The sequence below is a fragment of the Erithacus rubecula genome (genome assembly GCF_903797595.1).
Source record: "Erithacus rubecula genome assembly, chromosome: 13".
NCBI classification, from domain to species: domain Eukaryota; kingdom Metazoa; phylum Chordata; class Aves; order Passeriformes; family Muscicapidae; genus Erithacus; species Erithacus rubecula.
In genome coordinates this window covers 5,187,687-5,210,027 of record NC_136665.1, presented here as the reverse complement: position 1 = coordinate 5,210,027, position 22,341 = coordinate 5,187,687, and the positions used below count along the sequence as shown (strand labels likewise).

At 58.5% G+C, this 22,341-nt stretch overlaps 1 protein-coding gene across 2 annotated transcripts in view; it reads right to left on the bottom strand.

Moving 5' to 3' along the window:
• The window catches only part of CACNA2D2 (calcium voltage-gated channel auxiliary subunit alpha2delta 2), a 208,119-nt gene that overhangs the window by 3,714 nt on the left and 182,064 nt on the right, over positions 1 to 22,341 (bottom strand). Inside the window, exons 6-29 of one of the 2 annotated variants that reach the window (XM_079317260.1) lie at positions 21,841 to 21,979; positions 17,660 to 17,791; positions 17,240 to 17,297; positions 14,486 to 14,536; positions 14,227 to 14,326; positions 13,275 to 13,433; positions 12,697 to 12,804; positions 11,952 to 12,030; positions 11,774 to 11,823; positions 10,867 to 10,956; positions 10,569 to 10,637; positions 10,077 to 10,151; positions 9,552 to 9,626; positions 9,329 to 9,400; positions 8,961 to 9,032; positions 8,732 to 8,793; positions 6,907 to 6,983; positions 5,677 to 5,697; positions 3,357 to 3,417; positions 939 to 1,036; positions 648 to 738; positions 455 to 517; positions 248 to 351; positions 64 to 162 (exon numbers count right to left, since the gene is read on the bottom strand). In XM_079317260.1, the coding sequence (XP_079173386.1) occupies positions 64 to 162; positions 248 to 351; positions 455 to 517; positions 648 to 738; positions 939 to 1,036; positions 3,357 to 3,417; positions 5,677 to 5,697; positions 6,907 to 6,983; positions 8,732 to 8,793; positions 8,961 to 9,032; positions 9,329 to 9,400; positions 9,552 to 9,626; positions 10,077 to 10,151; positions 10,569 to 10,637; positions 10,867 to 10,956; positions 11,774 to 11,823; positions 11,952 to 12,030; positions 12,697 to 12,804; positions 13,275 to 13,433; positions 14,227 to 14,326; positions 14,486 to 14,536; positions 17,240 to 17,297; positions 17,660 to 17,791; positions 21,841 to 21,979 (2,005 nt within the window). The remainder of the gene's footprint in view (positions 1 to 63; positions 163 to 247; positions 352 to 454; positions 518 to 647; positions 739 to 938; positions 1,037 to 3,356; positions 3,418 to 5,676; positions 5,698 to 6,906; positions 6,984 to 8,731; positions 8,794 to 8,960; positions 9,033 to 9,328; positions 9,401 to 9,551; positions 9,627 to 10,076; positions 10,152 to 10,568; positions 10,638 to 10,866; positions 10,957 to 11,773; positions 11,824 to 11,951; positions 12,031 to 12,696; positions 12,805 to 13,274; positions 13,434 to 14,226; positions 14,327 to 14,485; positions 14,537 to 17,239; positions 17,298 to 17,659; positions 17,792 to 21,840; positions 21,980 to 22,341) is intronic. The other variant, XM_079317261.1, reaches the window with a different exon arrangement.

Sequence of the window (22,341 nt, the reverse complement as noted above, 5' to 3'; positions counted from 1 at the left end):
GCTGTAGCCTGGGGGGCTGCAGGAACCCCCAGCCTGGCACCAGGGCACCCAGCTCCTGCCTACCTGCGGGCTTCAGAGACTTGCCCTCGATGCTGAGCTCCACAGCGGTGCTCACCAGGATCCCAATGGTGTTATTCTCCAGGTCCAGCCCCCGGTAGCCAGCTGGGGAAGGCAGGGGTGACATCAGGGGACACACAGAGCCAGCAGCAGCCTGGGTCACACCCTGTCACCCTGAGCTGACACCCACCATCCCGGTAGGGTGGCTTGAAGATGTAGCCCTTGTTGTCCAGGCTCCTCCGGTAGAAGCTGGCATTGAAGGGCTCCGGTTCCTCCTCCCAGTCATCCGCGGCCCTGGCAGGAAGAAGCCACAGCCATGACTGTCACTGCCATCTCTGCTCCCACCAGAGATGGCCCAGCAGGAGCTGACAAGTCACTGTGCAGGGCAGACACTCACTTGTTAGGGAACACACGGGTGATGCCCCCGTCGGTGGCTGCAAAGACGGCCAAGAGGCTGTACCTGCAAGGGGAGGGGCGGGTACACCAGCCATCAGTGGGGCCCTGCTCTGCCCCTGCCTCCACAGCCCACCCCAATCCTCATCTGTCCCAAGACAGCGCTGCCCACCCTGGGCCATCTCCCCTCTACCTACGTGTTGAGGTCCTGGTCTTTCCAGACTTGGTCCACCAGCTGCTGTGTGATACCCGTGTCCAGGATCAGGTTGTGCAGGAGGAAATTGTCGCCTTGGGAGATGGAGAGGAGGAGGAGATGAGAGCTGACCCCATGAGGGCCACCCATATCCCCTGCCCTGCCCCAGCACCCACTCTGAGCAGATCCCCAGGACCCCAACCCCAGCAGAGTTTATTCCCTGCTCCATCTCCCCCCGAATCCCTGCCCCCTCAACCCCCCAGCAGCCCCCCCACCAGCCATCCCAGCTACTCACACTGCTTGGAGTCTGGGGTCACCTTTTCCATGAGGGCAATAAAGTTTTCCAGGAATTCGGTGTTGTTATCCGACAAGTCGAGGTCTTTGCAATACTCTCTGGGGTTTGGGGACAAGGTTTGTCGTTCGTGGGGATGGAAAAGGTAAGGTCAGTTCTCCCCCGGGGACGGCGGGGTGGGCTCTGGCCGTGCTGCCAGCACTCAGGCTTGACAGGGACACAATGGTGGTGGCGTGCCACCTCTCCTGGGAGTGTCACCCCGCCAGGGAAACTGGCTGTGGGCATCTCTGCAGACTGCCCAGTACTCAGCTCCTGCTGCCTGCAGTGCCACCAGAGAAGCATCACACCAGTCACCAGGTCTGTCACTGCCACAGGCACTGATATGCTGTCACCCCTGCCAGGGCAAGGTTTGATGGATCCTGGTTTGCCCAGAATGGTACAACACCAAGTCTGTCTCTCCCCATACTGGTGGGACTGGGTGCCTTTGACACCATACTTACCTGTGGGGCCAGGTGGGCACCGCTATGCCCACCCTGCCCTGCCCCTGTGGCACCCCATGGACTGGGGGCTCCATTGTGGGTGCCAGCAGGGATTTGCCTCGGGATTTTCCACAGCTGCACTGGCAGCATGAGGCAGGCACTTAAGGCCATACCTTGCCCTTTGCACAGATGGCTGGGTACTGGCTGAGCCCCAGCTGGTGGAGATGGGTGCTTGCCCATGGGCATCACTGGCCCTGAGACACTCCTGGGACAGGCAGTATGGTGGGTGCTATGTCCCTGCTTCAGTCTGGAACACCCTGAGCGCAGAGTCCCATCCCCACTAATGCCAGGGACAGCTGTAACCCGTTGGTCCCCACGAGGCTCTGACTGGGTGGCACAGGTCAGTGCCACCCCAGTGTGCCAAGAGCCTCCCATCCTCAGCAGTGTGGCTGTGAACAGCGCCAGGGGGCTCAGGGCTCCCCCACTCATAGCCCCTCCGCCAAGCTCCTGACTGCCAAAACCCTCATTAAGAGGACAAATGTTGGAGCAAAGGGTGACAGAGACCATGCCCACAGGGAAGCTGAAAAGGTGAGGCACCTTGCCCAGCTCGGCCCGGCCCCTCAACCCCTGCTTGGGGGGAACAGGCACCTAAATATCTCCACCGACACGCAGATACAGGTACTCACACACCCACGGGGGACGGGGGATATACGGTTTCTGAAAATTTCCAGCGGCCCATGGGCGCGGCAGCGCCGGCGGCAGATCATACAGTCGCCCTGGTGCCGGGCACTCCCCGGCACACGACCCCTCCCTGCCCCTGGCCCTGCCCCACCCAGCCGCGCCCCACCGCAGCGAGGTGTTCATGGAGCTGCCCTGGGGATAGCCAAGGGCTCGCCCTGCCTGCCAGAGCCCGCTGCTTTCTCCGGCTGCACCGTCTGCAGGGCCCCGCAGCAGACACTGAGCCCATCGCTGCAGCACAGGGGGAGCAGCCCCACTCCTGGGGCCTTGGGCTCGGGCATCCCCTCACTGTCCATCCTCCCGGGGTGCTTACAGGCCAATTCTCAACAACAGCTTTCCTGTTCCTCATTCACGCTGCTTTGCCTCCCGTGTGTCCGGGACTTCACTCCCAGTGCCCAGCAGAGGGCCTGGGGACTACGCTCCCCAAAAAGCCAGGGCTGCACAGCGACTGTACATTCCGGGCTGCTTTACCCAGAGTTAGTGTGAGTGACTGCTGCTGTGGGCCGAGAAGGTGGGGGGTACCCGCAGGTGGCCGTGCTGACCCTCAATCCACTGCAATCTCCAAAAGCTGCACTGGCAAAACATCCCCTGACAGGGCGTTCAGCTGCTATAATGACCTATCAGCAGATAGGTGATTAGCTGGTGATGCTAATTAGGGCTGGTCAGAGATTGCACTGTAGTAGCGGGAAGGGCGGCGTGCTGGCAGAGCCCTGGGGCTCCCCCAAACACCCACTGAAGGACGGCCCTTCATCCCTGCTAGGTGACAAGGCTGGCTGGCGTGGCCCAGGGGAGGGACATATCTGTCCACCTGGAGTCCGCTACACTGTCCTTATGTCCCCAGACCCCCAAATTTGAACTGAAACCTCCCCTTCCTTCTCCCTCACCCCTCGCAGCCAGCACGACTGTATGATGCCGCCGGCGGCCCCTCGCTCGGCAGGGATTTTCAGAAACTATACCTATATATGCACTCGCAGAGGCCGGGCTGCACCGGGTGCATATATATATATATATATACACTGTGCTGGATGCAATCGGCGGGGTCCCGGCGGCAGCCCCGCGGCCGAGCGGGCACACGACACACACAGCCACAGGGCACGGGGAGCGGGGACAAGGCACGATGAGGCGATGGGGGCGATGGGGGCGATGGGGGCGGCAGCGGGGCCGGGGCGGATGCACACCTCGGCAAGCGCACACGCAAAGCTACCTGGGCGCAATGAACACATGTCCCTCCGACTCAAAGCTGTTGGGCAGCAGGTATTCAAAATCTGCAACAGAAAGGGAAGGTTATCCGGCGGGGAGCGGGGATGGGGGCGCCGGGGGCCAGGAGGGAGAGAGACGGACAGAGAGAGAGAGAGAGGGAAGGGAACAAAAAGAAAAACTAAAAAAGAGAAAGGCATTTGCTGCTCTTGGTAACAAGAGAGGAAGGAAAAGGCCGTTCTGCTGTTGCTGGCACCGCACGGGAAGGAAGGTTAGAGCCAAATCAGGAAAGGTTTGCCCATCTCGGCTCGAATTTGCTGAAGGCGCGCGGTGCGTACGCGCGGCCGCTCCGCAGGGACACACAGACACACACACATATATATATGTGCGCACATGTATATATATATATGCATGTTCGGGAGGGCGGGGGAACGTCTCTCTCTCGGGGGTGGGGTGGTGGGCGAGGGCAGGGAACCACATGCTGCGCTCCTGGCCGGAGGAGGATCACCAGAACACTCGGTTGTCGGGAGAAAGAAATAAAGGGAGTTTTCAGGCATCACCATGGCCAGAGGGAAACCTTGCCGAGGACAGTCCAACCAGAGGCTCCCGCCCTGCTGCAGGGCCGTGCAATGCGCTGGCAGGCTTCGCTGCCGGGCAGCGGTGCCCCCTCCCTCCCCGGGGCGTGGTACCCCGGTGGGGACGGGGATCCGCACTCGCCCGCCAGCGCACTCTGCTTTTACAGGGGGGTGCAGCCCAGTAGCTTTGGGGTGTCTCTGGGAATGCCCCTGGCAGAAGAGACAGAGGATGCAGGGCTCAGCTTGCAGCGGCGAGCTGTGTTAGGGGGTGCATGAAGGGATGCTTGGGACACCCTTGGAACAACATCCCCCCGCATGACGGGCACCGCCACCCCCTTGCCCTCCCGCCAGCTCTTGGTGCATTGCACGGCACAGCCAGAGGTTGGACTGTTGCTCTCTGAGGGCTGGAGGCAGGGGCTGGGTACAAGCCGATGAGTGGAAGAGGAAGAGGAAGAGGAGAGGAGTACAAAACACTCGTACTTGGTCCATCAGCATTGCCATCACAGGGGCGCTGGGAGGAGGAGGCAACTCAAGGCTGATAGAACAGGGCTGAGGGTGACACTTCCACCTCCCCGCTGTCCTGCCCGCCTGGCCCCGTCGCCCATGGCCCCTCCTGTGCTGCAGTGCCCCCCCAGCCATTTCCTGGACCAGGAAGGGAGTGCTGCCGGGCAGGCTGCTGGTGGGTGCCGTGTGCTGGGGCTGTGTGAGATCCACAGTGGTGGCAGGTCCCATGGGGACCGTGTGTGCCCTGTGGGTGTCCCCTGTGGGGCTGTGTGGGAGCTGTGGGTCAGGAGGCCTCTCTGGCATTGAGGGAACCTGTGCCAAATCCTGTCACGTGGGTAATGTTGGTGAGAGACTGGCTCCGACAGCTCGGCCTGCCTTGGTGGGACTTTGGGCTCCAACTTGTGCTCCCAGGGGCACAAGTGCCACCAGCACACTGTACCTTCAGTGGTACACAACACTGTACCATGCCAGGCTGGTCCCCAGGGCAGGGGGGACGGCCACCGAGTGGCTGTGGGGGCAGGCAGTGTGGCACCCCAGGCTCAGCCATCCCGTGTGCCCCAGGGCCAGGCTCACCATCACCTGCGCAGCTGGGAGGCACTGCCCCGGGTGGTCCCATCCCATCTCTGCAGAGGGTTCCTGCTTGTAGGCTGTCCCCAAAAAGCCTGTCCCAGAGGCTGATGGCAGTGGTGGATTGGGGCCCCCACCTGCCCTCCATCCTTGCCACCTTTGGGCGCCCGCCCCACAGCTCCCCGCTCCCTGCACAGCCCTATCCCTTTCAGGTTGAGTTGTCTTGGGGAGGAGGAAGCAGAGGAGCCAGGAGAGGGGGAGAAGGAGTTAGAGGAGACGAGCGGGAGAAGAGGAGCAAGAAGGGGCAGCACTGGGGAGAAAGAGCAGGGCATCCAACTAGCTACAAAAAACCTCGTGGATCAAAAACGGCAGTTTCATACGAGATCAGCTCTGAACGATATCAAACCAGGTTTGGGAGTGATGCGCAGGGAGGGAGTGGGGATTTTCGTGACAAAGCTCTCATGAACAGAACAAGACATGTTGCTTTCAAATAAAGGGGGAACTGGAGGAGAGGAGGAGGAAGAGGAGAAGGAGAAGGGAGGAAGGGCGAGTTGGTGGCGGTTTGCGGGTTCGGCGTGGCAAACGGGCAGGGAGATGGGCAAGCAGGGGGCTGGGGGGGACTGGACACGGGGCAGGGGACGGGGTGGTGAAGGTGAGTGGTCTGAGACTGAAAATACTTGCCCTTCATTTTGATGTTTGGTACTGTGTGAATCCACCATAGAGAGAAAGCAAGAAAAACAACAAACAAAAAACAACAAACAAAAAAAAAAAGGGGTTGGGTGGAAAGGGGGAAGGGGGGCACAAACAATATTTTATTCAATCGATGTTTGAATAAAAATATTGTGTATTATAATCATACCGAAAGGAAACCTCTTGCAAAAAACGACATGAAGAAAAGAAAACAAAAGAAAAACCCAGTAACAAAAGGAAAAGAAAAGGCCACGGTGAAATAAGAATAAAAAAATGCAAAGATATAACTAGAGAAATATATAGATATATATTCAATACTCCAAAGGAAAATGAGAATCAGTAGCAAACAGTTGCAACAGTCTTGATATCAAAATGTCCTCACTGAGTCAGGGGGCATGCAAGGCACAGTGGGCAGAGCTGGGGAGGACGGGGGGATCCCCCCTCCCGGGGATGGGGACAGCCTGGCCTTGTCCCCACAGGGACACAGGGCTCCTGCCCATGGATGGAGGGGGTGGCAGGGGCTGGATCTGGAGTGGGGCTGGGGTCAGGCCACCAGGGCGGCCAAGGGGGAGAAACAGGGGGAACCACAGGGGAGAGGGGAAGGGTCCAGTTCTCCCATGGGGGAGAGGGTCCCTGGGAGCAGCGTGGACCTGAGGTGGGGAAAAGGCTTGGGGGTCAGGGGAAAGAGAAAGAGAGAGAAAGGGGGGGCCAGGCTAACACACACGTACACAGATTAATTCCAAACAAAAATCGAAACCAACTGAAACCGAACTCATAAAAAGAATAAATGGCTTAAACCGAAACCAAAGTGTCGTAATAAACCAAAGGAAATCAAAGAGATCCATGCAAACCTCCCCAGGCTGACAGATTAAGTGGCTGCCACGGCGCCATCCCTCATCCCCGGGAGGCAGACAGGCAGCACCTCCCTGCCTGCAGCAGCAGTGCCTGCCTGCAGCCCTGGGCTGGGCTTTTGGGGAGCAGAGCATCAGGACCAAACCCGGCCCCCCGGGCACCCCAGGCAGGCAGCTCGCTCTCCCTCTCTGCGCTCACCTCTGCTCACGCCTCTCTGAGCTTTTCTTTCTCTCTTTATTTTGCCTCTCACAGTGATCCCTATGACTTTTCTCAAGTCTTTGCTTTGTGTTTCTCCCCCTGGCAGCCATGGGCTGGCGTTGGGTGAGAGGGAGTGCAAGAGGGTGGCAGGGAGGGCCAGGGGCTACTTACACTTCACTTGCAGGATCTGGTCGCTGAGGTTGGCCTGGATGTAGTAGGTACTGTAGGGAGGCAGAACCAGCCCCAGGCTGCGGAGAGGGAGAGCAGACACCTGGTGTAAGGCTTTACACCACCCAGAATCCTTGGCCAGCTCCCAGTCCCTGCCTGGCACCTGCTGACAGCAGCTTGACCCAGGCGATGGCAGGCAGCAGCCACACTGGCCTCCTGCACAGCCTGCTGCATCCTTCTCTCCAGGAACTGCAGCCAGAGCTGTTCTGAGGCATCCAGAGTCACCCCCAGAGCGCCCAGGGCCATCCTGAGATATCCAGAGTCACCCCCAGAACTCCCAGGGTCGTCCTGAGGTACCCAGGGCTGTCCTGGGGGCACTCATGGGCACAAGAGTTGGTACATCTGCCTACCCAGGGCTGAGATGGGCATGATGTACCAGCCCAGGAACCAAGGGAGATACATGTGGAAGAGGAACACAACATCCCTGTGAGGGAGGGAGGCACAGCCCATGAAAGAAGGGATAAAGCCTTTCCAGACTGGAGAAACCATTGATAACCATTATACAGGCACCAGGAGCCAGTTAAGTCAGGAAGGAGAGCAGTCTGCCAGCCAGGAATATGGCATACAGGCTGTGGGACAGGAGTGGGAAAGGAGTAGCAGGAGGTGGTACTGGGTCTGCTTAACCCACAGGACACACTGCCAGAGGGAACTGGGCTCTCTGGTGCCAGCTGCAGTGGCCACTGGCCTCTGGTGACTGTTTATGCCAGGTGTTGCCAGGAATAAGCGAGCAAGGACCACATTCCTGACTCTCATTGGATGGAACACCTGCACCAGAGCCACTTGGATCCCTAAACCTTCCCTTCCTAAACCACCTTCACACTTCCTCCCTAAACCATCCCTTCAGGTAACCCTGTTTGTGCTGGCAGCACGAGCATGGTCAGGGCATTGCAGCCAGCACAGCAGAGGTGATGGCACTCCAACCACAGGCGTCAGGAAGAGGGTGGCTGGCTTTTTTGTGTTCAGTGTTAGTGGCACCCTGTGCTGATGGCATCCCAGGGAAATCCAGGAAATATCCCTGCTGCAGAGCAGGGGCATGGGAGTACAGGGCTTTCATCCTACAGATGTGTCACCCAGTGTCATTGTCCCTCCTCAGCAGTGTGAGGGGTGCTCTGCTTGGTTCCAGAGGGATGACATCATGGATACATGACTGGGACTGCACTGGGAACACCTGGCAGTGCTGGGTAGTGGCTGTGACCACCCCTCCTGAGCTGGGTGGGGAGGAGGAGGGCACACTGGGCAACACAGGCCCACATGGCTCCTCCCAGGAGGAAGGCAGTGTGACTTCAGAAATTACAATGTCAAGGTCTTTCTTACACATCTGCTGGTGCAAACTGGGTGGTAAATGCAGAACTTTGCTCTCCTCTGGCTCTAAAGACACTGCCTGTGCTGCAGGGTGGGCACATGTCACTGTCACCCACCCTAGAGCAGGCAGAGACTTGCATGAGTCCCTGCTGGGCAGACAGGGGGTGGCAGGGATGTCACTTCTCTGGTCCCTTGCACATCAGCCCTGCAGCCAGCCTGGAGTCCTGGGGACTGTGTCCAGGCTCTGCAGTGCCTAACACAGGCAGGCAGCCCTTTCAGGAGTGCCCTCCAGCACATCACTGCCTGTGTCCAATGGTGTGACAGTGCATTTGCAACCTCACAGCCCACAGGACACATCCCTGGTGGCCTTGGGGACGTTGGGAGCTGCAGGCACAAGCCCCCTGCCCTGTGCTGGTGTGGGTCCAGCCAGTGCAGGGCAGTGTGGTGCCCTGGCAGTGACACTCACCTGTAGTTGGTGCTTTTGATGGGAGCCCAGGTGTAGGTGCGGAACACCTCGTCGATGTATTGCTGTGGGTCAGAGGGAGCCAGTCAGGCCTGGGCCGTGCCAGGACTCTGCTGGCACAGTGCCACAGGGCTCTGGCTGCCAGCCCAGTGCCAGACACAGCCCCTCATCCCCAGTGCTGGTTCTGGGTGCTGACAGTTTCAGCTGTGACTCCCTTTCCCTGCCATGTTACCTCGTCCAGGGACTTGATGAGGGTCTTGATGAACCTCTGCCCATCATTGCCATCAATCATGCTTCTCCGGATCTGTGGGACACACAGGGAGACAGCTGAGGGCCACACAGCCTGGCCATGCATCTGTGGGCACTCATCCCAGTGGGGTGGCACTGGGGGCCCACGGGGTGCAAGGTGAGCAGCCTGGGGAGGTTCATCACCCAGGGGACAGTGACCCAGCTCCTGTCCCCACTGCGACTCCATGGGAGCTGTGCCAGGACCCTGAGGATGAGACACTCCCCAGTGCAGCCTGGAGGGGCGGAGAGTCCTTTGTAGCTGCAGATGAGGGGACCAGCCTGTGCCTCAGAAGCTGCCCCTGGCCTGCTCACCTCCTCCTTGTTTTCATCCTCCAGCTCAGCATCCAGGAAGTCCAGTGTCACTGGCTCACGGAAATTGATGATCTGCAGGAAGAAAGGGAGAGCCAGGGAAAGGCTCAGGGCTGCAGACTAACTCATCACAAACCCCACAATAAACTCCTAAGGACCCTGGGAAGCCATGTGTCCCTCAGGGCCTGATAATGCCCACAGCTGCTGCCCTTTGGGCTGCTCTCACCTGGGGCTGCAGGTTGGGGTGCAGCAGGACATAGCCATTCAGGTCGATGGCGAAGACGTAGCCATTGGCCCCCAGCTGCAGGAGGACAGGAGGGGTGAGGCTGGCTCTGACATGCTGTGCTGGTGTGATCACCCTCACCTCTGCAGGCAGGGCTCACCTGTCACCCCCAGGGCTCAGCCTGTTCTATCCATCTATTTCTATTATCAGGAAAATGGAATCTCTCACCCCTGTGATGACAGCTTGGCTCTGGATTTTTCCCACTGCTCCTTTCCCCAGGCCTGTAAGGTTTATTCCCTGCTGACCCTACAAGGGTTTTGGCTCTGCTCTGGGTTCCAGAGCATCATGCAGCTTTGGTGCCTGCTCTCCTGCCTGTCCCAGTCCCTGCCTGCACTCAGGCTCCTGATAGGTGCCAGTGCTGCTGGAGGTGCTCTGGAGTGCTGGGGCACAGCTTGGGGCTCCCATCAGAGGGATTCCACACCAGGATCAGGCAGTGCAGAGCACAGAGGGGAAGGGGTCCCCACGCACGTTGTAGCGCGGCGTCAGCCTCTTGATGTCATTGAGAGCCACATCGATCCCCATCACGCCCAGGATGAGCTGGTTCTGGAAGGAAATGCAGGGAGGGAGGTGGGTGGGACTAGGGCTGTCACCTGCCACTGCCAGCCCAGGGACAGGGAAGCAGCAGGACCACCTCTTCTCCCCTTCTGGGGACGTGTGGGTCAGATTTGGGTACTGCAGGGGTGCAGGGTAGGATGTACCAGCCCCCCAAGAGGCCCCCATGGGACACTGCATCCCCCAGGGACCTGCAGCTGTCAGCTCTCCCAATTGAATTGTGAGAGCTAGCCAAGGGCATGGCAGTCACCCTGGTGTCACTGCAGAGAGGTGCTGCAGAGCAGGCACCCCAGGGATGCCAGTGTCCTCCCTGCAGCCACACACACATCACCAGGGCACCTTCCCCACCCCAAAGTGGCCCCACACTGGGAGCAGTGCAGCCAGGGCAGGGGCAGCAGAGTCTCCTACCTTCCTGTCACTGCTGTCCTCCGTCAGGTTGAACACTGGCAGCGTTCCTGTCACCACCAGGCCCAGCCCCTGCACAAGCACAGAATGATGTCCTGTGGCCACTCACTGGCCTCAGCACCCAGGGCTGGGCAGCAGAGGGGGGGTTACGCCCCTGACAAGGGAGATGGGGCATGTCCTGTGCAGGACCCTAGGGCTGGAGTCCCCACCCACATGTCCCTTGGGGCTGTGTGGGACCCAGGGGTGGGAGTCCCCACCTGCACCTGGGGCTGTGTGGGACCCTGGGGTGGGGGGTTCTTACCAGGGCATCCTGGTAGACATTGGTCCACTGGACCTGCTTGGCTCGGTTCCCAGCCAGAACCATGGGTCGGCCCAGCACATCCAGGTACTCCTGCAGGGACACAGGACATGGGAAATGACAGTGTGGGAGCCAGATGTCTCCTTGCTATGGCCTGGGGACACCCTTGTCCCTAAGAACACCCCAGGAATATTAATGGGGTGAGGCCTCCAAGCTGCAGGCTGAGCTAGGGGAGGGGGCTTGGCAGCCACTAAACCTGGGGGTACTGGCTCCAGCCGGGACCCTACGGGCCCATTAAGATGCAAAGAGGGGCTGCTCACCACTGGCCATGCCCAGGCAGCACCAGCCACAGCCCCTCAGCCCCCAGCCATTCCCAGGGCTGGGGTTGCTCCATCATGCCTGGACCACGTCACTACTCTCTGCCTGGCTGCCACCTTCTCCTGGGGCAGGTTTCCCCCTTCCTGCCTCACCTTGCCAAGGAAGATCTCTGGGCAGGGAGGCAGCCACAATGCCAGCTCTGAGGGGATGCCCTGCTCGGGGACCCTCATGGCACCTCGTGCATATCCCACAAAGAAAAGGGGCAGAACAGAGGCAGTGAGAGGAGGTGCAGGGCAGACACGACGTGGCCCTGCCATGCTCGGTGCCTGCTGGCGCTCAGCTCTGCTCTGTGCTGATTAACGCCTGATGTTTCATAATTAGTCACTCAAAAGGCAGCAGGTCCGTGGGGAGCTGCAGAAGATGAATTACTTATTTCAATAGCGCAGGGCCTGGCTGAGGGCTCAGCTCAGCTCCCCAGCTTGCTGCCATGCTCAGTACCAGCCTGTGGGCTCTCCCCAGAGGGGCTGGGGCTGCCTGGACTGGTCCCCAGGCAGGGCAGCCCACGAGGGCTCAGCCTGGCTCCCGGCTGTACCTGCGTGTTGATGCGGATGGCGCCGATAGAGGGGATCTCAAAGTAGTAACCTTGGAAAAGAAACAGAAAGGCAGCTGGAGATGCAGCTGTCCAGCAGTCTGGCTGTCCTGCAGGGCTGCAGCCAGTGCTTTGCTGGTAGTGGCACACGCTGGAGCCTGCTGTTGCCAGCCCTGCTCACCTTTGTTGGCACAGGCCATCCACTGCAGCGGGGTCACGTCGTAGTTGTGCTGCCCCACGGAGAAGGTGAAGACCCGCACCTGTGGCAGAGTGTGCATTGAGGGCCGTGCACTGGGCACCCTTGTTTTCCACCCCTGGTGCTCCTACCCAATGACAGCCTCTCCAGGGACAGGGTGGCATTGCCTGCCATGGCCCACAGAGTGTGTACAAGTGAGCAGAAGACTCCTGCAAGTGCTGGCAGCAAGGGAGTCCCTGTCTCCTTGCCTAGCCCCAGCCAGTCCTGCCCTCCAGCGTGGAGGCTCAAACCACCTACCTCAGTGGTCCTTGCTCTGGAGCATCACTGCTCCCAGAGAGGTTTGTGCTCTCTGAGGGTGATACATGGGCCCACCCCACAGGTTTCCAGATACTGGGCAGCAATGGGACCTTCCTCCTGGTTCATGTGCCTGCCAGAAGCCCTGTCTCCATGCTTGGAGTTTGGTCCCCTTAGGGCCAGCATTTAGGAAGCCCACTAGCCCCATTCTCTCCCCAGCATCCCACAGTGTGTCTGGTCCCACACCTCCTTCACAAGAAGGTGGGAGCCTGCTACAAACCCATTAGCAGGGCAGTGGCTCCATGCAGGAGCAGGGTGTTGGGGAGGGAGGATGGCAAGAAGGCAAATGCAGCAGAAGACAGCAATGGAGCTGGAGCAGCCATTTTCCTCCATGGTGAGCAGCCCCAGCCCAGCACACAGACCCAGAGCCTCTCACCGTCTTATTGGGCCAGTTGTACTTCTCAAAGACATCCTGCACTCGGTCCTCACCACCGTCCGTGAACATCATGATCATCTTGTTGCAGTTGGCACGTGTGATGTTGGACTGTGGGGCAGACACAGCACCTGAGGCCACACCTGGAGCCAGCAGCTGTGCACAGGGCTGGATGCAGCCAGGAGGGCTGGCTCCAGCCCATCTCTTTCCCAGCCCATTTCTCTTGGGGTGAGGGTGGCCAGGGTGAATGGGCAGGAGGGACACTGCCAGCTGGGGAATGATGTTGTGCCTAATGCCACTCAGCACCTAATTGCACCATTCATCTTTATTTTGCTTCTTGCACAGTGTCTGTTTGGCTCTGGCCCCTCCACCCAGCCCTGCTAACTTTTAATAACCCAGAGGGGAGCAGCACCAGCAAAACCTTGGCTACAGCATGCCTGGAGTGGGACATCTCCCCCAGCATTAAGAAGGAGCACAAGCAGCCCTCAGCAGGGCAGCAGCCAGACACTGGGAGCTGTCCCATTGTCCCCAGCACCCAGAGGTGCACCCTGCCCCCAGCCCCAGCCCAGCCCCCAGCTCACATTCTGCAGCTGGTCGAAGGCATACTCAAAGCCAGCCTTGTAGTCTGTTGTGCCCTTGGCCACCATGCCCTGCACGTCCTCCTTGAACACCTTCTTGTTCCGGATGTTGGCCTGCACCAGGTGCTTGAAGCATGACACCGGCTTTGCCTTTTCATTGAACTGGGAGGTGAAATGAGGGGAGTGGGTCACAGAAAGGGGACACAGCAGGCACCAGCCACTCATCACACTCAGCTCTCATGGGCAGCAGGTGACCCAGATGTGTCCCACTTCACAGGGAGGGCTGATGTTGAGGCTAAAAGTTGGCTTGGGACAAATCCCTCACTGAGCTGCATTATGTAGGTGCTGGCAGTGGGTGCTGGCAGTGCAGGGCTTGCCTGCACCCTCAATTCTGCAGGACCCCCAGCTTGTGCAAGCAGCCATGCTGTGCTGTTCTGTGCTGCCATCAGGAGCAGGTACTGCCTCTCACTCATGGATTCATTTACTGGCAATGGGGCCCATTCATTAGGGGAGCAGTGATCCAGCAAACAGAGCCAGGCCAGACACGTTAATTAGTGCTGGATTGCTGGTGGCCAGACAGGGGAGGGCTGGCAGGGGTGGGGCACCCAGCCACACACAGATGTGGTGGCACAGCCACTGTGCTGCGTGAGGTCACAGCTGGTGACACAGCCATGGGGTGCAAGGGGTCAGTGGCTGGTGATGGACAGGAGGTGGCTGGATGGGATCACCCTGGGGACATCTCTGCCAAATGCCCCATGATGGGGGCAGCTTTTGTCTGCTGAGTCTTGAGCAGCAATTTCCTTGCTTATGTGCAGGTGGGTGGTTAAGAAGACAAAAAAAATGGTATTTCTGTCTGCAGAGTCCTCAGCCAGGTGTGTGTGGGAGCAAAGGGCCCCTGTGCTGAGGAGATGGGAGGTGCCTGGGGACACCCTTCCACTTGTCCCATCGCACTCACCGAGGCCACATTGACATAATCATCATCTGAGAGGGTGTCCAGCATCTCATAGACCGAGGTCTTCATCAGCTTGAGGGTGAGGCCGCTCACACTGCCACTCCTGCAGGACACAGGGGTGTTGGGGGCTTGGCAGCAAGGGAGCACAGGACTGTGCCATCCCACACAGCTTCCCTGTGGCCACTGGGGGGACAGTGGCACCTTGGTGAGCTGTGTCACCATCCTGGCCTAAGCCCAGCCATGGCCCCCACCATGTACTCACACGTCCACAATGATAACCATGTCCTTTGGGGAGGAGGCACCTTGGATGTACCTGTGGGGTATAGAGTAGGGTCAGCAGGGTCGAGTCATTTGGGGCTGTGTTGGGTTGATATGGCCAGAAATGTGTATTCTGTCACCATCTGTTAAAACCCCATGGGGCAGTGATTCCTTATCTCTGTGGCACATATTATCTGCTAATGGGCCATCTTTAAAACCAGCTGGGGCAATCATCTTTATCTTTCCCACAGCCCATCCTCCCTCCAGGAAGATATCACCTGCTAATGGGCCACTGAGTCCCAGTGCATGACTGATAAAATTACATCATCCCACTGGGAGATGCTCCAGCCAGGGGAAGGAGCTAAGCCTTTCCTACCCAGATAAAAACTGAGATTTTGGAGCAAGTGACTTTCTTTCCACTGGATTCCAGAGGAAACCCAGACCTTTCCACATTATCCCTGGACCTTCAGAGCAAAACTGCACTTTCTACAGGAGCACTGCTCCAGCTGAACCACATCTGCCACTGCAGGAGGATGCAGCCACCATTGAATGGGACTGCTGCCAACACCCTGACTGACGCGGTGTCAGGTTGTATTCTGACTCTGTCAGGGTTGGGATTGTTCTTTGTAATACTGTATTTCTGTTTCAATTTTCCTAGTAAAGAACTGTTATTCCTAATTCCCATATCTTTGCCTGAGAGCCTCTTAATTTCAAAATTATAATAATTTGGAGGGAGGGGGTTTACATTCTCCATTTCAAAGAGAAGCTTCTGCCTTTATTGGCAAATACCAATAAGGTATTGGCAAATACCAATAAGGACGTGGAGGACCCTGATTGTGCTGGGTGCAGCCAGGGCACAGGCACTGGGGAGCTGTGCTGGGAGCCCCAGGCAGGCAGGGCTGTGGTGAGCCCAAGGCAGGGAGCAGGGCTGAGGTGGCTGTGGCAGGTGGAGGCAGGGCACGGCTCCCGTGGCACAGCACAGCAGACGGCCAGCGCCTGCCGCTCCGCACCGTGTCAGCCTAATGAGCTCTAAATGCTAAACTCTTCCATCATCCCAGGCCCTTTCCTGCGTGCTGATTATGCTGACACACACATCCATATTAAGATGCTATTTACCCCCCTGGTAGCTTCAAAGGCCAGGCTGATTAGGTTATTTTTAGCTACGAGGAGGAAAAATAATAACACTACGTAAATCTTCCCCACTGAAAACAATTAGGGAACCCTTCCTCACCCCTTGAAGCAGCCTGTCCTGCTCCCAGCCCTGCTGTGCCATACTGTGTGGGAGGGGGTGGCACAGTGCTCAGCACCCATCCCATCCCAGACATGGCCAGGCACAACCCCACCTCACCATCCCATTGCATGAGGCCTGATCCTGCCCTGGCTGAAGGCCAAGGCAACCTCATTATTGGCTCGATCAGGATGGGTCCTTGTGTGAATTAATTAGTGTGTTATTAGTATCAATTACTCACCACTACTGGGGAGGACTGGGGAAGGGGCAGGCTCTGATGTTAATCCCAGGGCCCGATGCTCCCTAATTACAAGTGATTAGCTGGGTGGAATGCAGGATGCTGGCTCATGGGGCTCTCCTGACATGGGTGCAGCATCCCCCAGCACCTTCCTCTCATGCTGGGGTGCAGGACAGGCAGCTGCCCATGGCCCTCCTCCCTGCTGGCATGAGAGGAGGCTCTTGGAGCCTGCCCCTGCTCCTGGGGCTGGGCTGTGGTGCAGCACAGAACCCAACTAAGATGCTGCCTGTAATGGGCTGTGGCAGCACATCCATCTCTGGCTGCCCAGCTCAGATGAATACCCTGGGCTCGGCAGGAGATGGCTGTGGCTAATGGGGCCATTCATCAGGGGAGGGGCAGGCAGGCGAGTGGCGCCTGTGGCTGCAGCCCGCATCGTGGCCCTGGAGCAGTGAAGGCTGTGTCCTGCATGGGGCCCCTGCCTGAGAGCAGGAGAAGGGCCCAAAGGGGGCATGAAGGGTGCTGCTGCTCCTCCATGGCTGGGTGGACAACTAGGTGGGCAGAGAGCTGGGATGAGCTGGACTCAGTAGTCCCCATACACATCAGTAGCCCCTGCCCCAAAACAGCCTTCCAGGCCCTGCCCTGCAGTAACCTGCACAGACACCCCATCAGTGAACAGTTAAAAATTAATGTGGAGTAATCAAAGGCAAATAACCATAGTAGCAGGGCATTTTCTGACAAGGAGAGGGGGCAGCTCCCAGTGTGGGCAGGGGGATGATGCTTTGGGATACAGGGCTCCCTGGACATGTGCCAGAGGCCTGTGCCCACTCTCCTCTCCATGAATGCAGTTTTAGGCAGCAGGTATGGGCAGAACACATCAGCACCTCCAGCTGGGCTAAGAGGAGCCCATTCAATCCCACCTCACTTGATGTGGGTTAAATGGCTGCTCAGCTATCACTGAGCCACAGCCTGATGCTGCCTGCCCATTCCTCTCCCTGTCCTCCCAGCTCATGGTTTCCAAGCTGGTTGTTATCTCATTTGGCTGGGAATGTTGGCCAGGACTGAGTGCCAGCAGCCCTGACTGCGGTGAGGGGGCACAGGGTTCTCTCCACACTTTGATCTGTACCCAAGGATTCATCTCTCCATCCTGCTCCACTTTCCCAGGAAGAGGAGCTTCTGGAGCTCAGAATGCCCCTGCACATGTTATGCTATCCCTTTGCCAGTGCCAAAATGAAAAGGGGAGGGAGCTGACTGCTCCCAGCCTGGACCCTCCTCCCTGCCCAGCACCCCCTTACCAGGGCCGCCGGCGCACGTCATAGAGGTCGATCTTATTGGGGGCTCTCCATGGGGTGGCTGTGGGGAGAAGGCAGGCAGTGAGAGAGGCAGGGCTGTTCTGGGTGGGGGAGAGGGGACAGGGGGCCAGGGCAGAGAGATGCAGGCTCAGGGCAGGGCTGTTCTGGGTGGGGGAGAGGGGGCAGGGGGCCAGGGCAGTGAGATGCAGGCTCAGGGCAGGGCTGTTCTGGGTGGGGGAGAGGGGGCAGGGGGCCAGGGCAGTGAGATGCAGGCTCAGGTGGGGAGCTCACAGCAATGGGCTCTGGCACAGCACAGTTCCATGTGTCACACCAGGCCCAGGGGGCTGCTCATCCACATCTAACAGTGAGAAGGGCCTTGGCTGCCGTGGGCACAGCCCCTGTGGGCCACCCCCTGCCACGCACCAGGGTAGTAGCGGGTGACGCCGGTGGCGCTGCCGAAGACCTGCCAGAGCAGGGAGGGATCCTCCTTCCTGTTCTCGATGAAGACATCCTCCAGAGCCTGTGTCCAGTTCAGCTCGTTGAGGATGACGGTGGCTGCAGGACACAGAGACAGGGGTGGGTGTGTGGCTGCAGGGAGCAGAGGAGCTGGGGGTGGGCTGAGGGTTGATGGCAGGCAGGGAGAGGTGTGCCCCCCCTGCCCTTCCCAATAAACCCATAGGGGCTTTCCAGCTTCTACATCCTCTCAACCCCCTCACTTCCACAGGGCTCCAGCACCATCCTGCTGTCTCTTGTCCCCAGAGAAATGAGCCACTGTTCATTGCTCCCTAGAGTGCTCACTGTCCCCATGGGGCAGCCACAGCCATCACTGGGGACAGCTGGCCTGCCATTTCACCCCCTTCCCAGCAAAACTCCCTGTGCAAGCTTCATCCCCTGGGGACAGTCACCAGCTGGGAAACCCAAGGCTTGTGTCCCCACAGGCCATGCAGAACCTCTCAGGCCCACTCTGCATTCCCACTGGCCCTGCACCTGACACAAAAGCAATTAAGATGCTGGCAAACAGCAGTTTTAAATTATTGAGCTATTAAAGCAAAAGATAAGCTGCCGGCAGCCCCAGCCTGTGATTAATCAAGGGGGGCTGGCAGAGCACGGGGGGACCAGTGTGGTGTGGCAGGAATGGGGCTGGCCAGCTGGCAGGGAGCTGGGATGGCACCTCTCTGTGCTCGCAGGGGGACACCAAATGTTGTGGGAGGGGAATCCCACCTTGACTACTGGTGCTGGGTTGCCCCAGGACTGCAGCATGGAGGAGCCAGTGGTGGGTGCCACTGCAGGAGCAAGGAGCCAGCAGCACCCTGAGACCAGGCACTGATCCCTCCTGGGGGACCCTCAATGCATTTTTGGGGTGCAAGAACTCTCAGGAGCACCCCATCTCTGTCATTGGTAAAACAACCCAATGTGGTGCTGCAAGGGAGCCAGTGTGCATTTGAGGAGTATATTTAGCTCTCCTAAGTCTTCCTCCCACACTTGTCCCTTCTGAAAACACTGTTATCACCCGTTCAAAGCCTTCACTGTTGTCCCAAGGCACTGGGATGATGTGGGTAGTGTGAATCCTGGATCCCTCTCTCCCAGCATGACTGCTGAAGGATTGTCCTTCCCTCAAGCAGCCATGCCTTCAAGCCATGATTTACTCTATCCGTATCTCCCTAGCCATTCCTCAGCGCTGTGCCCACACACAGCGCTGTTATCTGGGCACTTAGGATGATTTCTTGTTTGGCTCTGACACAGGATGTGGTTTTCCCCAGGAGAAGTGGCTATGAGCTGGCTGCCAGGCTGCTGCCTGCCTGGAGCAGCCCTGGGCAATGCTGCCAGCCTCAGCTGGGCACCAGGCTGGGCCCTCACACATCCATGATATCCCTGGCACACCTACACACCCAGACCCTTGGGGCCCATCAGCCACACCAGCTGCTTGTACTGAATGCAACTCATATCATCCCTGTGCCCAAACACAGCCCTTAAGTTATCTCTGAGCACGAATGCAGCCCCTACACCTTCCCTGCGCATTAATGTAGCCCCCATGTCATTCCTGTGAACAAATACACTACACTCCCACCACGGGCAGAGTGATGAAGCTGTGTCCATGGCTGGGATGGCTCCTGTCCCTCTCAGTCGAGGCCAGAACTGGTGACATCCCCATCCCTGTCCCCATCTCGTCTCTGTCCCCATCAGAGTAAGCCCAGTCCCGCCCCGCCCGCGAGCGATTGCACATTTAATTAAAAACGGCACAGTAAATAAAACACATATAGGATGTAATTTGTGTGTGCAGCGAGGGGTGACGGCGGCGGGCGTCGCCGCAGGCTGTAATCAGCGTGGCAGGCAGCGATTAGCGCCTCTCCGCCGCTCCCGCGGGACACGGTCCCGCCCGCCGCTCCGGGGTCTCGCCAGCTCCCTGCTGGCCCGGTGTAAGGGCCGGTCCGGATTTCTCTGATCTGCCTCACGACCATCATCACACACTGACACCCCAAGGCCCCACCGCTCACTCTGACCTGAGTTCTGGCCTGCTGAGGTGGATGCTGGCCAAGGACTGTCTGTAGCTGTGCCTGGTGCTGCCACGGTGCTGCTCTCGAGCAGGGCGCTGCTTATAGCGCCCTGTTCCTGCACCTGCTTCACGGAGCAATGATCTCTGCACACAACAGTCCATACATCTCCCCACCTTCTGGCCAGAGGCCACTCGCTTTGGACAAGGACTATAAAAAGTGACTTTATAAAGAAACTCTGAGATCTCTTTCTCCCAAAGGATTGAAGTTGCGTCCATTGTCGGATGACTCAAGGACCCGTCCCTTCTGTTGGTAGCTATATCCCATCCTTTCTCTCTCTCTCTCCCCTTTTACTTCGTTTCCTTTACCCCTCTCTTTCTCTCTCTGTCTCTTCTGAATTGTTGACACGCAATAAACTGCATTACTGCTTTCTGCTGAATAAAACTTGAATCTCTTGCTTTTTGTCTTTTGCACCCTGGGGTCGAATGAACCATCACGACTCCCGCTCGAGTTGAGCGGATCATGACACCCTGGCACGGCCGGGAGGCCCCTGCCTGCACCCCAAACCACTCTTGGTGCAGCAGCACTGCAGACCCTTCCCTGCAGCCTGGATTTCTGGGGCACCCTGGTGTGGCGGGACATGGCCTGATGACTGTGCCCACACTCTGTGCCTGTCTGGGTAGGGACACTGACAGTGCCTGCACTGTCCCCCTCTGCTACATCCCATCTCCAGCATCCCTCCCTGTGCAGCTGTGAGTCCCTGGAGCGCGTTCATCTCCAGCCTGCTCTGGTCTCAGGGCTGAGTGTGGTGATGGATGTGGCTGCGGTGGGGCTCCAGCCGTGGCCAGCAGGGCTGAGGAAGAACGAATATTTATTTCACCCTGCGCAGCCCACCCGGCTCGAGTGATGTGCTCCATTAGCTGCCTGCCCTGCTCTAGCTGGGTAATAACACTAATTGCAAACTCCTAATCCTCGGCTGCCTCGGCGGTGGAAGCAGGGCACCGATGCGGCTCCGCGCACAGCCGTGCCAGGAACGAGCCGTGCACCGGGAGCACCTGCTGAGACAGGACCGGGAGCTGGGCTCCACAGCACCACCACCGCCCAGAACGACCCAGGAGACCTCAGCAAGTGCCATCGAAACAGGTGTGGTGACAGTGGTGCCCGGGCGGTGTGCGGCAGCTGGGCCCGCCCGTGGCAGCAGCGTGGGGCTGGCTGCAGGGTGCAGGGTGCTGGAGGATGATGCCCTGCAGCTGGGAGCGGTCCCAGCTCAGAGCCGAGCAGCCACTAGAGGGAAATGGAGACCGACTGTCACCATGTGCCACTGCAGCAGGGCCAGGTACCGGAGAGCTCTGGCAGCTCAGGGACCGTCACAGCTCGGTGGGGACAGAAGCTGGTGTGGCACATCCTGTACCGTTCATCCACCCTGCCCGCTCAGGGCTGGCCCAGCAGCCCAGCCCCGTCCCCAGCAGCCTGTGGCACGGCCGCAGGGCCGATCCCACCCATGTCCTGGGGTAGAAGCTCCGGGGTGGCACCACGCTGTGCTGCACTCAGCCTTGTCTGCCTTCCTGCGGGACTGCAGCTGCTTTTCCTCCCTTGTCATGACCTCAGCCCCAAGTAGGCTGAAGACATGCAGCATTCCTTCTTCACCCTCTGCCACGCCCAGCCATGTCACTCCCTTCTACACGCACGTCGGTGCTGCCTCTGTAGCTGCTCCTGCACAGAGCTGCTCCATCCCTCTGAACGTCTCTGGTGCCTGCTTTTAGCCTTCTCCTCTTCTGCAGGAGGATCAGAGCTGTGTGGGCACAGCTGAGCTTTACCCTGTGCCATAATCACCACTCTCCTTTGCTCCCCATCCCTTCCCTAATAACTCCTAATCCCCGATCTGCCTCTTTTGCCTGTGCTGAGCTCTTGAGAGTCCCTGGGGAGGGACACATTGATCCTGATACTGACTCTGTCTCACTACCTGCCTGTCAGGGAGCCAGCCTGCCCTGGTACCAAGACCCAGTTGGGGCACCCAGAGGTGATGGTCCCTGGGGCTGCAGTGCTCCAGGTATGAGAGGTGGATGCCCAGCCTGGCAGCATGAATTGGAGAGGGTGAGGAGGGGCACTCACAGCCTTTGTAGATGTCCGTGGGGATCTGCACGGCAGCATATGAATAGTTAACCTTGGTCTTGAAGTTGTCATCATCAGTGAACTCCAGCTTCAAGGAGTTGGATTTCTCCCTCTCAATCTCTTCTCCATCAGGATCGTCCTGGGGAAGGAGCAGAGCACATGGGGTCACCCAGAGCTCCAACCCTGGATGGACACTGGGAATACCTCCACTTGAGGCCCATCACCACGTTTCATGGGGGAGACCAGCCCTGCTGGATCTCATGTGGATTTGGCCTTCCAGGAGTGTGTGGGCACAAAGGCAAGTACTGGTTACTCCAGCTTTGGTAGCACAGCAGGTATTAAATCAGACATAGAAAAAAAAAAAAATCAAAAAAAGGCCTTGAAAATCAATTAGCAGCAAAAGGCAACTATCAAAGAGCAAATTAAAATGGAGTGCAGCTTAGCGCTCTGTCAATAAGCAATGCAAACAATATTTAATTATGGTGGAGAGACAGCGAATTC